Consider the following 15,191-nt stretch of genomic DNA (forward strand, 5'->3'; position numbering starts at 1 on the left):
TGTTAAGATAAGATGCATCCTTCATTTTATTTCATCTTCACTCAAAAAATCTACAAAAGTGTGGTGTAAGGTGGTCAGGTTTGGAAAAAGGGAGTAAAGGAAGGAAGGATACGGCTGATGAATTCATCTTAGAAGTCATGCCCATGTCTCGAGTATTACATGGAGAGACAAAATAGTTTTTATAAAAAATGTAACTACGATGCCTTGTCATTCCTCATTCCTCGGTGGAAGCACAATCACACAGTGGTATGCCTCGATACAGTTTCAAGGATGAAGAATTTTTTGTCAGTGGCATTAGGGGTTTATTTTTCTTGGAGCCCCTATGGATATAGAGGATTTGATTTGGTAAATGATCTTAAAAATACTTTGATTTATTCCATTAACTTTTAAAAGTTCTGTCTCTAGTTCTGTCTCAGTTCCATTGGAAATATTTAGGAAACCATGTCAAGAATTAAAGCGATTTGGATTTTTGTCAAGTTACAGGTAAGTAGCTCACTGTAAGGGCTCGTTCACGCGAGTGTATACATTGGACAAGTGCTATCCATTTTTTTATCGGCTAGCTCTCGAACCAATGTTATTCCTGGGGTAGTGCTGATTAGAGTTTTTTTTTCTTACACCGATCAGCAAAAGGCAAAAAACGCAGCATGCTGGGAATTTCTGTGCAAATCGGATCACCCTCACCCATTCAAGTCTATGAGTGCGTCAAAATCATCAGACTGTACCAGGATGACATCTGAGGGCAGTCTGCTTTCCACAGACTCACAGAATAGAGAAGATGGAGAAATCATGGTCTCCGTTTTGTCTTCACCGTTGCTACGATTCTCTAATTTAAGAGAATCAGATCACACTAAGATGACACTCAGCTCAAACGCTGCTCAGACTTTGAGCTGAGTGTCTCTAGTGTAATCTATCCAATTCCCTTGCATGAGAGAATCAACGCTTGTGTGACGGCAACCTTATTATCATTCCTTGAAGCCTGTGCAAACATCATTGCTGAGACCAGTGATTGGCTGCAGTAGTAACTTAAAATGTTGGATGAGACATCATCACAGCAGGACCGGAGGTGACCTGACCACTGAGTGACAGCGGACAATTAATGATCACATATTTATATTATAACATTCCTCACTATTGGGCAGATTTCTTAAAATCTGAGCAAATCTCCATTATAATATACATCTACAAAACAATTAGAAAATGCATTGTGACTATCACTGGTAACATGCTATTTCATTCATTTCGAGCCTTATTCAGAATACAAACTAAAATTTTTACAGACACAAGGACATTGATGAAAGAAATACAAAGTTTCAAACAGAAGAAACGTAGAATATTTTACGTGATTAGTTGCTTTGCTTTATATGTTTGCTGTTTACATACAAGAATAAGCAAAGTGATATAAATATTACTGTGCATTAAAATCTAGATATTTTATATGAATTTATCAAAAAATTATCTAGACAAATCTATGTCCTCCATGTCAAACATGACCATCAATTAAATAAGTAAATAATAATAAAATTAATAATTCACATTTCTTTCTGAAACTCTCTGCTCACAATTAGCTAGTAGTCTGGAATAAGCATGAATAAGCTTAGTGGTTTACCTTGATGTGAAGATCTGGTGAAGCTTCTAGGTGTTTAGGACTGGTTGGAGCTGTTTATATACTGCTTGTTCTTGTGCCGCTGGTCCAGCCAGAGGACGTACGGCGACAGGGTGTGTATGTAGTGTCACAAGTGTCCACGACAGTGCCCAACCCTGGTGCTAATAATTCAGCTATTTTAGCCTAAAGTGATTTGTTTTCTACAATAGCAAGCAAAACTAAAATTCAGTTTCTTTGTCCATGGCAATATTTGACAAACATGCTTATGTATGTCGTCATGATCATTATGAAGACTTTGATTACCTCCCAAAGGCACAATGTAGCAGAATAGAAAGTATGTACATCTACATACTTGAGATGTCAATAAAGAAAATGATGATCACATCAAATATTGGTGGGAGAGCTCCGAGTTTTGTGAATTCTTGGATACTCATTACAGGAAGATGGATGTTCTATCTATTCACACAATTTGTAATAGTTCAGATGGTGTTCAGGGGATACAGCATGATAATTTAGGCTGAATTCACTTTCCCACTTACAGCTTTTTTCATGGGATTTAAAATGATGTTGTTTCAATCCAACTTTTTATGGTCCAAATTGCTGAATCAATACTTTAAATTCTACAGTAAACTACTAAAATTCTACTTTAACAGAGCTTTCGATTTTTAACATTATTTTTGTGGTCAAGGCTCGCATGAAGGCTGACATGACCTCAGGCTTGATCTTGCAGGCTTCCTCATAATAAACTATCTTACAAGTATCACTTAAAATTGCATAGCACAGCCAATATGGAGGGACTTCCACAGTCTGTAAAAAAAACAAGAGAATGCAAGGAAAAAAAAAACATTTTATGTCAGAGGTGTACATAGAAATCATGGGGCCCCTATAGCAGAAGTTGTAATTGGGCCTCCCTATCATAAATAAATCGAATGTTAGACATGGTCACAGAAAGTTTATCTCACCACTTTTCAGCCCAAACAAAGCAATATTCCTACTGTTGAAGCCCCTAGATTGCTCTGTCATAGCCCCATAAAGTAGGATGCCAACAAAAGTGTCCTCCAAACACAGTATGATACATCCACAGTGAATTCCACTGTACCTTTTAGATGCACAGTATGATAACCCTACTGTATCCCCTTCAAACTATGATGACCCTCATTACAGTATGATGCCCAAACTGTGACCCCAACACAGCCCTCCATACAGTATAATATCCCCAACACAGCCCTCCATACAGTATAATATCCCCAACACAGCCCTCCGACAGTATAGCATCCTCAACACAACCCTTCACAGATTAAGATGATCCCCACACAACCCTCCACACTGTATGATGGCCTCACTAGTCCTCCATGCAGTACAATGGCCCCCACACAGCCATCTAAACAGCATAATGGCCCCCACACAACAGCCCTATTACACTGTTTGGAGAGCTCTGTAGGGGCCATCATACTGTGCGGGAATCCATGATATAGTGTGAAGACCTTTATACTGTATGGAGGGCTGTGTGAGAGACTTTGTACTGTATGGTGGGCTATTACATTGTAAGTAGGACTGTGTAAACAGAACTATCACAGTGTTTGGATGGGTATGGGGGCCTCAAACTGTGTGGAAGGACTGTCTGGGCCATTATACTGTGTATAGAGGATACTATGGTAGACTTATCTACTTACCATATCTTTGAGGTTATCATACTTTATAGGGGCCATTATACGGTATCAAGGGTTATTATACTGTATGTAGGGCTGTGTGAAGGTCATCAGATTGTGTTGATGGATATGGGGGGACTGTGGAGTCTTCATGCTGTGTAGGGTTCACTGTAGGTGTATCATACTTTGCAGGGGGTACTGTAGGGCCATTATAGTAGGCATGTAGAGGGTACTTTGGAGGCATTCATTTTGTTGGTATCATATTGTGTTTTGGGGGAACTTTTTTGGCATCATACTTTATGGGGGCCAAAAAAAGGATTACTTAGTGTGAATTTGAGCAATATGATCTTCTGTGACGTTGCCACATAAGGATTTTTGCTATGGGGCCTCGTGATTTTAATTCACACCTGTTTGTAATAGTAGTTATATTTGCTCAGAGTGCTAGCTTTCAAAACACCATAGATTTATAATGCAAATGTGTCCTGAAACATAAATTCATCTGATTGGCAAACTGTGAACAACTTTGGGACATTAGCCATCAGTAATGCCCTAACACCCAAATGGTCACTTCATCTCTGACTGAAATATTTTCTTTGCTAAATATTGCACCAAATTTCATACATATAAAAAAATAAATTTGTACTGAATGAAAACACAAACTGTATTATTGCAATAATATTTATTACATGCTAGAAAGCTTTTACATTGGTTAATAACAGTACAAGAAGAGCTCAGAGTGCAAAAGTGCTTAATAATAGTCAAACACTATAAAATAAGTCTGTTTCCAAGTAGCTTAAAGCCAAAAGTTTCCATAGTCCACAAATAAGAAGTGTGCAGTAAGTAATAATGATATGTGAGGCCGGGTGCTCAGGTGCGATGTACTGAAAAGCCTCTCACTTAGCTCTCATTAATGACGGGGGTGGCTGCTTAGTATTACACTTGTGCAATGATAGCGCTTCTATAGGGCACATAGTAACTTTAGTGCACCATGCCAGCTTACAGTCTATTTGTGATGTACAGGATGTTAGATCCAGTGACATAACTTGAAGCTCATGGACCTCAATGCAAAGCCCCAACGTGGCCCCCAATGATTGCAAGTCTTTAAAAGAATTAGTCTTTTCATATGGGCCAAAGGGACGTTTTGGGACCCTTAGGCTCCAAGGACAAGGTTTGATTGCACTCCCAGCACCTATTGTAGCTACGCCCTGGTTAGATCTAAAAAGCTGACTAGCACCATCCATATGTTCCTCACAAAGTACTGTCACCCTCCTCCGCCAGAATCACAAAGCCAAACTGCATCCTGTGAATTGATCAAGATATGAGGCATTATTTAATATTTTGGCCAAAATACCCAACTGGCATCAGCTGTTCATCAGTATATTCCACCTCTGCCGCCTCCGTATTCCATGTACTAATGTGGCTACTGTTCGCTGCTGGGAATCGGTGGCTGCATCTGTAGTAATTATGGCCTCTTTCTGTGGACTTATATGCATTTCATTCCATTTTCTGTTAGTTCTTAATTGTGTCCTATTTTTTGGATTATTTAATAATTTAGGAATATTAAAGAATAAAAACTAAGCAAAGTGCATAAAGTCATTAGCGATCCATTGGGTAAAGTAGATTTCTTTTGTTTTCTGGCTTTAGAGATTAGATGGGAAATCCTTTACATAAACCTTGCAATAAGCAGAGAGATGAGCGATAGCGATACCAAGGTCCATGACGTGGAGGAACCTACAGGAAAACATAAAGCAGTTTTATTAGTATTCATGGCGGTGTAGGGTCTGCTTACTTCTAAAATGACCGGAATATCCCCAAGTTTGTAGAAAGACCGACGGCTACAGACCGGTCAGTTATATATTTATATATAAGGCAGAATATATTTAAAAAGAGTTCACAGAGAGATTTTTTTTTATTTTTCTGCAGGATTTTTTAAAAAAAAATTCCAGTTATACAGTTATTCTAATAAATCTACCAGTTAAATATGTGGAACTCTTCAGAACACAAAAAGTGACTCCCACAAATTCTTAAAAAATGAAAGGGGTGGGTGCACTCTCAGCATTTATTTTATGAAAAATGCTGTATGTTTGGTAGTATTATCCTTTTTTTAATTTAAAAAATCTTTGTAGCCAAGTGTAAACTAAAAGTCAATATCAATTTATTAATAATAATAATAATAATAATAATAATTATTATTATTATTATTATTATTATTATTATTATTATTATTATTATTTTATAGGAAGGCACTAAATTGTTTTTAGTGTAAGTTATATGGGAAATGTTTACATTTATAAAGCGCAGAATATTTTAGATTTTTTTGTTCATTTTAATCTCATAGGCTTTTGTAAAGTAAGTCAAAAAAGCAAACCAAAAATTATATCTGAAGAAAAATTCTAATTTCAAGTTAAGCAAACAAAAAATAATGCTTTCAAAAAAATAGTTTGCAGTAAATCGATAGTAATGAGATTAGATATTAGAAGAAACTTTTTGACAGTGAGGGTGATCAATGAGTGGAACAGGCTGCCATGAGAGGTGGTGAGTTCTCCTTCAATGGAAGTCTTCAAACAGAGGCTGGACAGACATCTGTCTGGGATGATTTAGTGAATCCTGCTTTGAGCAGGGGGTTGGACCAGATGGCCTAGGAGGTCCCTTCCAACTCTACCATTCTATGAGTCTATGATATAAATCTAATAGGGATAAAACTAACCAGCCAGTAACTAAAATCTCTTTGGTCTCCTGTGATCCAGATCTGGAAACACACTGAGCATTAATATAATTTGTAAAAAAAATATGTTTTTGTATTGTGATTCAGAAAATTTATAGATTGACAGATAAAAAAAACTGAATTGGAGGTTAAAGTTTCTTTATAAATGTATAAAAATATATAAAGTTAAATTTTTCACGCGTAAATTCAAATTTTATATATGGCCTTTTAAAAAGTCTGTGTAATATAAATAAATACTTACAGCCATTGGCACCAGAGGGAGAATCGCTGTCTGTGAAAAGGAACCAGGACAAGGTTAAACAAGATAAACTCATCACAAATTGATACTAAGCAAGGAAAAAATTAATAGGAGACAACTTAGAAATCTGAAGCTAAGCAATAAGAGAGAAAAACAAAATAATGACAAAATAATGTGTCCATACACTGTAATATACTGTAATATATATATATATATATATATATATATATATATATATGGGCTCTCATTCAATAACCCAAGCAGAATACTCAAATGATCAGCAGAAAATAACCCTATTTAGAGATGTGTTTGAGTCAATCACCGACACTAGTGTCTTTCTGTTACCTTTTAGAGGTCATTGATAATATGTCCTGCAGTGATAGTAGCAAAGTTTACTACGACACTAAAAGTGGAGATGCAGATATCCTGTATAGTTGGAGGGTAGGTGTTCAGAAACCTTGTATCTGGTTGGTCTAAGAAATTCTAGTCTGACACTTAGCACATTTATTTCAGTATGGTGTCAATCAAATAACACTATAATACTACCCGTGTCACTTATCAGGCTGTGTGATGTTATTTACTAATAATGAAGGTTTTATCACTAGGACATTATCATTGCTGTGAATGGCTTACTCATGAGCAGTTGTCCAACTCCGCCCTCTCCTGTGATAAGCAGCTCACTGTCAATAGACAATGTGCAGAGAGAGCCTGGTGTGGGTGAGGTTAGCATTCTGAGCTCTGCTGAGTTCTGCATCTAAGAACTCTGATTGTGTCATAACTGTGGCACTCAGTATACTAAGTGATACATCAGTAGAATCAGGGTCTCTTTTTCTACATTATACCGTTGTCAGATGAGGTAGCAAAAACATAATTACAGATTCCCTTTAAGCCAGACATGCACAAAACCAGTCTTAATGATTCAGGCCCATTGTTTCAGCACATATCAAAGCAGTAAAATCTGGAGCTTTTCCTTACCTGCAGTTAGATCCAGTCTTATAGTTGCTACATTATCTGATGATGATCTAGCAGCACTTTTTTCATTGCAGTTCTGCGCAAAGTAGAAAAGAGCATTCCTTTATTGGCAATTTTTGGCAGCTAAAGAACTGATACTTTAATATAAAATGTTCCTGGGAGCTGATAGAATGTTACATGAAAAGAAGAGTGTAAGGGATCAATCACAGGTTGTTGTACAGTCACAATTGATTTTACTGAAGCAGTAAACTAACAGTAACACAGGGATCTTGGACAGTTATCTATGAAACAACAGCGCTCCTTTATTCTTTTATCTCTAACTTTTGGCTTTACTGTATTGGAACTTCGAATTTGGGAATAAAGGTTAAAACGTTCTTACCACTGCACAGTTCGAGGCACAGATCGTGACATCTGCGTACAGCTGTACAAAGTCTTGGCCAGTGATCTTGAAGACTTTCATCGAATATCTTGCTTCAGTACCATTACCATTATTAATGGGAGAAATGAGGCCAACACCATATTGAGGGTCCGGGCACCTAAACATAATGGATGTAGATGTAAGAATCACAGTGATACTCTTCTTTCTCATACTTGGCTCACTCATAAAGTCCTCTAGTAATCTGCTGCTGATAAAACTGTGTTTTTATAAAAACTAGATAAAGCAGACCAGTAAGTGACACATCAGTGTCCCCACATTTTGCTGCTCTCAAATTAGGTTGCAAAAACCTGGTGACCGATTCCCATTAAGTAATATTGACAGAAGTAAACCACCCGCTACGTTGAATCATTTCCTGGATCTATATGAAATCTAAGTTTCTGTTACTTAAACAAAATTTAATGGGAAATCTAAATATAACACCAGTAAAAACAAGTGTACAATAGTCCCTGTGGCATTAATGTGTACAGTATGTGTTATATATATAAATATAGGTTGGGCTTGTTCAGCTTGTACTTAGTTGAAGGACAAATTGACAAATCCTGGGCCCCATTTATCATTTGTGATTATCTTTTTTAAGTCTCTTTTTTTGCATTGCAGCATTTGCTGACTTTTTTGTGCCATTCATGACTTCTTGCACAGAGTTAAAAACTGTCTTTTTCGTATTTTTATGACCTTTTAATACAAAATGTTGCACATTTTTGTAAAATGTCACAAAAATTCATAAAAAATATTATTTCCATAGAAACAGTCCAGAGTATTTTTGTGACTTTTTAAAAAGTAAAAAATGGTGAATCACGAGAACATATCAATAGATCCTAAACAGCCCACAGAGGTGAGCTAAAAAATTAACCAGGTAAATGCATATAAGATGGAATGGGAAAAAAAACCACAAAATGGAAAGGGGAATTGGATGCAAACAAAAAAAGTCGCAAAACACCAAAAGCTGAAGAAAAATCAGGCACCAATACAAATAATGAAATGGGCCCAATATTTCTGGATTTTATGTTACAATGTGACATAGTTCTTTTGAGAGTCTGGAAGACCAATTAACCCTCAAATGCTCCTTTACATGATCCTACCTACCATAATATATGATGCTTGTTAGATGCATTTAGGGCGGGGTGACACGAGCGTAGATTCTCTGATGCGAGAGGACGGGATTGATTATGCAAATGATCAGATAATTCTCTAATCAGAGTTTGATCAGGATCTCAGCTTAGTGTGATCCTATTCTCTCCAATGAAATGTAGCACACTGAGGAGAAGATGGAGAACAATATTTCTCCATCTTCTCCATTGTGTGAGTCCCCAGAAATCGGACTGTAATCAGATGTCTTCCGAGTGTAGTTTGATATTTTCCTCGCATCCATAGACTTGAATGAGTGAGTGTGATCCGATTTGTGCAGCAAATCGCAGAATAGTGAAAAGCACGGATCAGCACTGCCCCATAGAATAACATTGGTCCTAGTGCTATTGCATTGGATAGCCCTCATCCGAGTTATACTCTCGTCTGAGGAGCCCTTAAGCATAACTTTTTATTTCTATATACATTAGAGCATTGAGAAAGGCAGAAGTTTTTGTGTCTCATCTCATCTTAAAGACCAGCAGAACTTAGATAGCAGGGAAATCTTACCCATGCGATCCACTAGTCAGATTAAATACCGGCCCAGTTTGAGGATCAACTCCACCTGGGGTGGCGTATATCCTTATCACTTCAATGTTAAATTGGTTTGCATCCAATTCTGGCATCAATACTTGAATATAAACAGTTTGTTCCACGGTCAGCACTGTGTCGATAGTAACTGGTTGGGAAAATTGATCATCTATAAACACTGTCATAATTACAGTCAAGGTTCCTGTTACTCCTGGCACTGAGATGTCCGTAGTCCTGAAAAATACAGAAAACACAGAAATAGTATTGCATTATTTATGACCAAGCCCTAACCAATTATATCTGATAGTATACTCAGACATTTTAAGAAGGATAAAACTTACCCTGATAATGGTTTTAAAGTAATGTTGAGGGCAACAGGATAAATAAGGGGGTAGATGCAGCTGAGGTTGGCAGTGGCATTATTCCTAGTGGTGAAATTGTGCTTCTCTACATAAATATGCAGGATATTGGAATAAATGGCATGAGTTGAATTTACCTGAGAAGAAAAGATAAATGGCTATGACATATATCTTATCTATGGGTAATAAAGACATTTTGGCCTTCACATAAAATTGTATTTACAATATTAACACTCAGCGGCAACATTAGAAGTGGAAACAGGAATTCAACCAAAACATCAGTTCATCTTATATAAAGTGTGTGTTATGTCTTCAGCAGCAACATGACCTACAGTACGTGCTCATAGTGGTGTTGCCGCATACTGTACTCAGGCTGCGGTCCAAGTAGTCCATTGTGGTGTCACCGCATACTGTACTCAGGCTGAAGTCCGAGTGGTCCATAGTGGTGTCACCACATACTGTACTCAGGCTGTGGTCCGATTGGTTCATAGTGCTGTCATTGCAAACTGTACTCAGGATGCGGTCCAAGTAGTCCATAGTGCTGTCACCACATACTGTACTCAGGCTGAAGTCCGAGTGGTCCATAGTGGTGTCACCACATACTGTACTCAGGCTGCGGTCCGAGTGGTCCATAATGGTGTCACCACATACTGTACTCAGGCTACGGTCCGAGTGGTCCATAGTGGTGTCACCACATACTGTACTCAGGCTGTGGTCCGATTGGTTGATAGTGCTGTCATTGCATACTGTACTCAGGATGCGGTCTGAGTGGTCCATAGTGGTGTCACCGCATACTGTACTCAGGCTGAGGTCCGAGTTGTCCATAGTGGTGTCACCACATACTGTACTCAGGATGCAGTCCGAGTGGTCCATAATGGTGTCACCACATACTGTACTCAGGCAGCGGTTCGAGTGGTCCATAGTGGTGTCACCACATACTGTACTCAGGCTACGGTCTGAGTGTTCCATAGTGGTGTCACCGCATACTGTACTCAGGCTGCGGGGCGAGTGGTCCATAGTGGTGTCACCGCATACTGTACTCAGGCTACGGTCCAAGTGATCCATAGTGGTGTCACTGCGTACTGTACTGTACTGTTACCACCTAGTTGATCTTTGTTTTTTTTTTTATTTTTTCATTTTCATTTTTTTCCTCCCTTTCTTCTCAAAGCCATAACTTTTTAACTTTTTTTTTTTCTTTCCACATTTTTCTGGCAATATGATTCGACAGTTCAGTTTGGCTACGTAAATACCATGCAGGTGGTGACACAGACAGGAAGGCAGCTGAAAAATGTTAAGGTCAGTGTATGTAAAGTAATGCACCAAGCCTCCAAAATATAATTGTATGTCTGTAGAAGACAAACTGTGCATATGAGAGAGGAACCGGAGTCATCTGCTAACAGGTACACTCAGCAGCAGTGCTCAGTGTCAAGCAGTAGCTGCAAAAGTAAATAAAGTTTTTTGGAGTATATAAAAAGAGGGATAAAAACCTAGTATTCAAATTAAATATTACATCTCACATACTACTACACCAATGTGGGTTCCTTATTGCCAAAATGAGGAGTACACTTGGATAAAAAATCAGGAGAATGGGTTAAAAATCGGGCAGCTACATCACCAAATTAGTTTTGTGTTCTCTCCAATAATGAGAGGTCACAATTATTGGGGTTCTTAAAGAGGTTGTCCACTATTTTAACAGTGATGACCTATCCTTAGAATAGTGTCTGATCAGTGGGGTGCGACATCTGGCAACCCAGCCGATCAGCTGCTCTTGGTGCCGAAGGTGGATGGAAGTGTTAAGTTATGAAACTGCTCCATCTACTGATAGTGGCCGCAAACAGGTGGTGCACATCTGCTCCCTATTCAAATCAATAGAGGGTCAATGTGCAGTAAGCAGCCACGGCCACTATCAGCAGACTTAGCAGCTCCTTAAATGAGCGCCTCCAGCCTCTGCCAGCATCGAGAAGAGTTAATCGGCATTGATGTCAGTTGTTATCCTAAGGGTAGTTTATCAATAGTAAAGTAGTGGACAACCTCTTTAAGATCAGAAAAACAAGTCTTACTGGAGATCTTATTAACATGTACAGTATAAACAATCACAGAGACATGTGTAGTTAATACAAAGAACTGAAACATCATTCATTACAGAACTTTACAGTGGACCAGGGATCATTGATGATGAGTGGAAAAAAGGCAAATAAGACATCAAGGTATAACAAGATTGCATTACAGTTACAGCAGGCAAATTAAGGAATTCCTTACCACATATTAGTAATTAAATATACAATCTTAACACTGATACGTTTAGATCCTTATCTAATGACAAGCGACACTGAGCGTTATACTCGAGCTTGCCATTTTCATCATACATTGAAGTAGGTTTTACTTGTACTCACTTGTAATTGGTTGCCGCATTTAGCAGAGCTCATTGGATTACGGAAGCCGACTTCAAACTCTCCATCTACCGAGTATTCTTGGCTGGCACAATCGGGATCAGTATTATTAAGCAGAGCCAAGTTAGAGATGTTGAACTGGTTCTTTTCCAGTTGGCATTTGGAAATGTAAATGGTCATCACTCCATTTGAGCAGTTAATAGTTGGACTTGGTGGTGTCCCTAAATGGGGGAAGCAATGGTTAAACTTGTTTTACCCACAGAAATGCACACAGAAAACCATTCTCGGTCATATACAAGTGGGTTCACATAGAATTGACATGTGTATTACAAGATTACTTGTACTGTTCCCATCCTATCGCTGCAAATCACCAATTGTAAGTTCATTTATGATCACTTTCTATTTGATAAGAATAATGGGTTAATAGTTAATCCTCCACCTTGTGTAGGAGGCGGCATAAATGTTACATGGAGCAAAAGAGACTCCATTTGGGGCTACATGGCATTCCGTGTGGTGGGGTGCTGCAGACATATTCTTTCTCTGGAGACAAGGCTGCTACAGTGTACAATTGCTGGTAACCCTCACAGTTTGTGTCCTTACCTGAAGAATTGTATTTAGTGAGGTCACAGGTACAATCGACAGATCCACCACATTGTTGGGTTACAGCATGCGCTACATGAAGAGAAAATAACAATGGGGTAAAACACGGCATGTTACACTGATACAGATCCCTGCTAACACTTTGTGAAATGAATAAACCTTTAATATATAATTTTTTTGATTTTATACAACACATATTCTTTTTTACCTGATAAAAAAGTGCACAGCGCCAGAAGCGATGCTAGTAAAATCTTCATTGTGCCTACAATATAAAGGGAAACAGTCGTTAAGATTTGTTTTAGATTCTTTGACAAGTTGGTTTAATTTTCTACTAATTGTTAAGATAAGATGCGTCCGTCATTTTATTTCATCTTCACTCAAAAAATCTCCAAAAGTGTGGTGTAAGGTGGTCAGGTTTGAAAAAAAGGAGTAAAGGAAGGAAGGATACGGCTGATGAATTCATTTTAGAAGTCATGCCCATGTCACGAGTATTACATGGAGAAGCAAAATAGTTTTTATATAAAATGTAACTATGATGCTTTGTCATTCCTCCCTGGAAACACCATCACTCAGTGGTATGCCACTATACTGTTTCATGGACAAAAAATTTTTTTCAGTGGCGCTAGGGTTTATTTTTTTTGGAGCCCCTATGGATATGGAGGATTTAATTTTGCAAATGATCTTAAAAATACTTTGATGTATTCCATTAACTTTAAAAGTTCTGTCTCAGTTCCATTGGAAATGTTTAGGAAACCATGTTAAGAATTAAAGAGATTTGGATTTTTTTTCAAGTTACAGGTAAGTAGCTCACGGTAAGGGCTCATTCATGTGAGTGTATACATCAGACAAGGTGTTTTATCGGCTAGCTCTCGAATCAATGTTATTCCATGAGGCAGTGCTTATTTTTTCTCACGCCAATTTGTCAAAAGTAGAGTTGAGCAACTTTGGTCGGATCGGGTTTCATGAAACAAAATTTGAGTCGGATGAAACTGGTCCGACTAGGGCAAAAAAAGTAAGAGTTTCGTCCGAAACCCGACCCCAATGCAAGTCAATGGGAAATAAAAGTCGGCATTGAGCTGATGACAGTCTTCCACTCAATGCCGACTTTTATTCCCCATTGACTTGCACTGGGGTCGGGTTTCGGACGAAATTCCGACTTTTTTTGCCCTAGTCGGACCAGTTTCATCCGACTCAAATTTTGTTTCATGAAACCCGATCCGACCAAAGTCGCTCAACTCTAGTCAAAAGGCAAAAAACGCAACATGCTGGGAATTTCTGTGCAACTCGGATCACACTCACCCATTCAAGTCTATGGGTGAGTCGAAATCATCGGACTGCACCCAGATGACATCTCAGGGCAGTCTGATTTCCACAGACTCACAGAATAGAGAAGATGGAGAAATCATGGTCTCCATTTTGTCTTCACCTGTGTTACGATTCTCTCATTTAAGAGAATCAGATCACACTAAGGAGACGTTCGACTCAAACTCTGCTCAGACTTTGAGGTGAGTGTCACTAGTGTAATCTGTCCAATTCCCTTGCATGAGTGAATCAACGCTTGTGTGCAAACATCATTGCTGAGGCCAGTGATTGGCTTCTGTAGTAACTTTAATGTTGGATGAGACATCATCACAACAGGACCGGAGGTGACCTGACCACTGAGTGACAGCGGACAAGTAATGATCACGTATTTATATTATAACATTCCTCACTATTGGGCAGATTTCTTAAAATCTGAGCAAATATCCATTATAATGAAAATTTACAAACCAATTAGAAAATGCATTGTGAGTATCACTGGTAACCTGACATTTAAGGACAATGCTATTTCAATCATTTCGAGCCTTATTCAGAAGAAATATTGTAGAGTATTTTACGTGATTAGCTGCTTTGCTTTATGTGTTTGCTGTTTACATACAAGAAAAAGCAAAGTGATATAAATATTACTGTGCGGTAAAATCTAGATATTTTATATGAATTTATCAAGAAATTATCTAGACAAATCTATGTCCTCCATGTCAAACAAGAACATGAATGAAATAAGTATATAATAATACTAATAATACTAATAATAATAATAATAAAATTAATAATTAACATTTCTTTCTGAAACTCTCTTCTCACAATTAGCTAGTAGTCTGGAATAAGCATGAATAAGCTTAGTGGTTTACCTTGATGTGAAGATCTGGTGAAGCTTCTAGGTGTTTAGGACTGGTTGGAGCTGTTTATATACTGCTTGTCCTTGTGCCGCTAGTCCAGCCAGAGGACGTACGGCGACAGGGTGTGTATGTAGTGTCACAAGTGTCCACGACAGTGCCCAACCCTGGTGCTAATAATTCAGCTATTATAGCCTAAAGTGATTTGTTTTCTGCAATAGCAAGCAAAACTAAAGTTCAGTTTCTTTGTCCATGGCAACAATTGACAAACATGCTTATGTATGTCGTCATGATCATTATGAAGACTTTGATTACCTCCTAAAGGCATGATGTAGCAGGACAGAAAGTACGTACATCTACATACTTCAGATGTCAATAAACAAAATGATAGAGGTAGGCGAGCTCCG

At 38.1% G+C, this 15,191-nt stretch overlaps 1 protein-coding gene across 1 annotated transcript; it reads right to left on the reverse strand.

The window, feature by feature from the left end:
- Positions 1-677: 677 nt before the first annotated feature.
- On the reverse strand, positions 678-12,885 carry LOC141089202 (pancreatic secretory granule membrane major glycoprotein GP2-like). Its single transcript, XM_073575533.1, has 8 exons — positions 12,837-12,885; positions 12,629-12,700; positions 12,032-12,249; positions 9,621-9,775; positions 9,259-9,513; positions 7,567-7,723; positions 7,191-7,263; positions 678-823 (listed from the first exon to the last, which is right to left on the reverse strand). The coding sequence occupies exons 1-8, from the start codon at positions 12,883-12,885 to the stop codon at positions 678-680; spliced, it is 1,125 nt and encodes a 374-aa protein (XP_073431634.1).
- Between the last annotated feature and the right edge of the window lie 2,306 nt (positions 12,886-15,191).

Source organism: Dendrobates tinctorius, unplaced genomic scaffold (genome assembly GCF_039654945.1).
Source record: "Dendrobates tinctorius isolate UK_male_01 unplaced genomic scaffold, ASM3965494v1 ptg000044l, whole genome shotgun sequence".
NCBI classification, from domain to species: domain Eukaryota; kingdom Metazoa; phylum Chordata; class Amphibia; order Anura; family Dendrobatidae; genus Dendrobates; species Dendrobates tinctorius.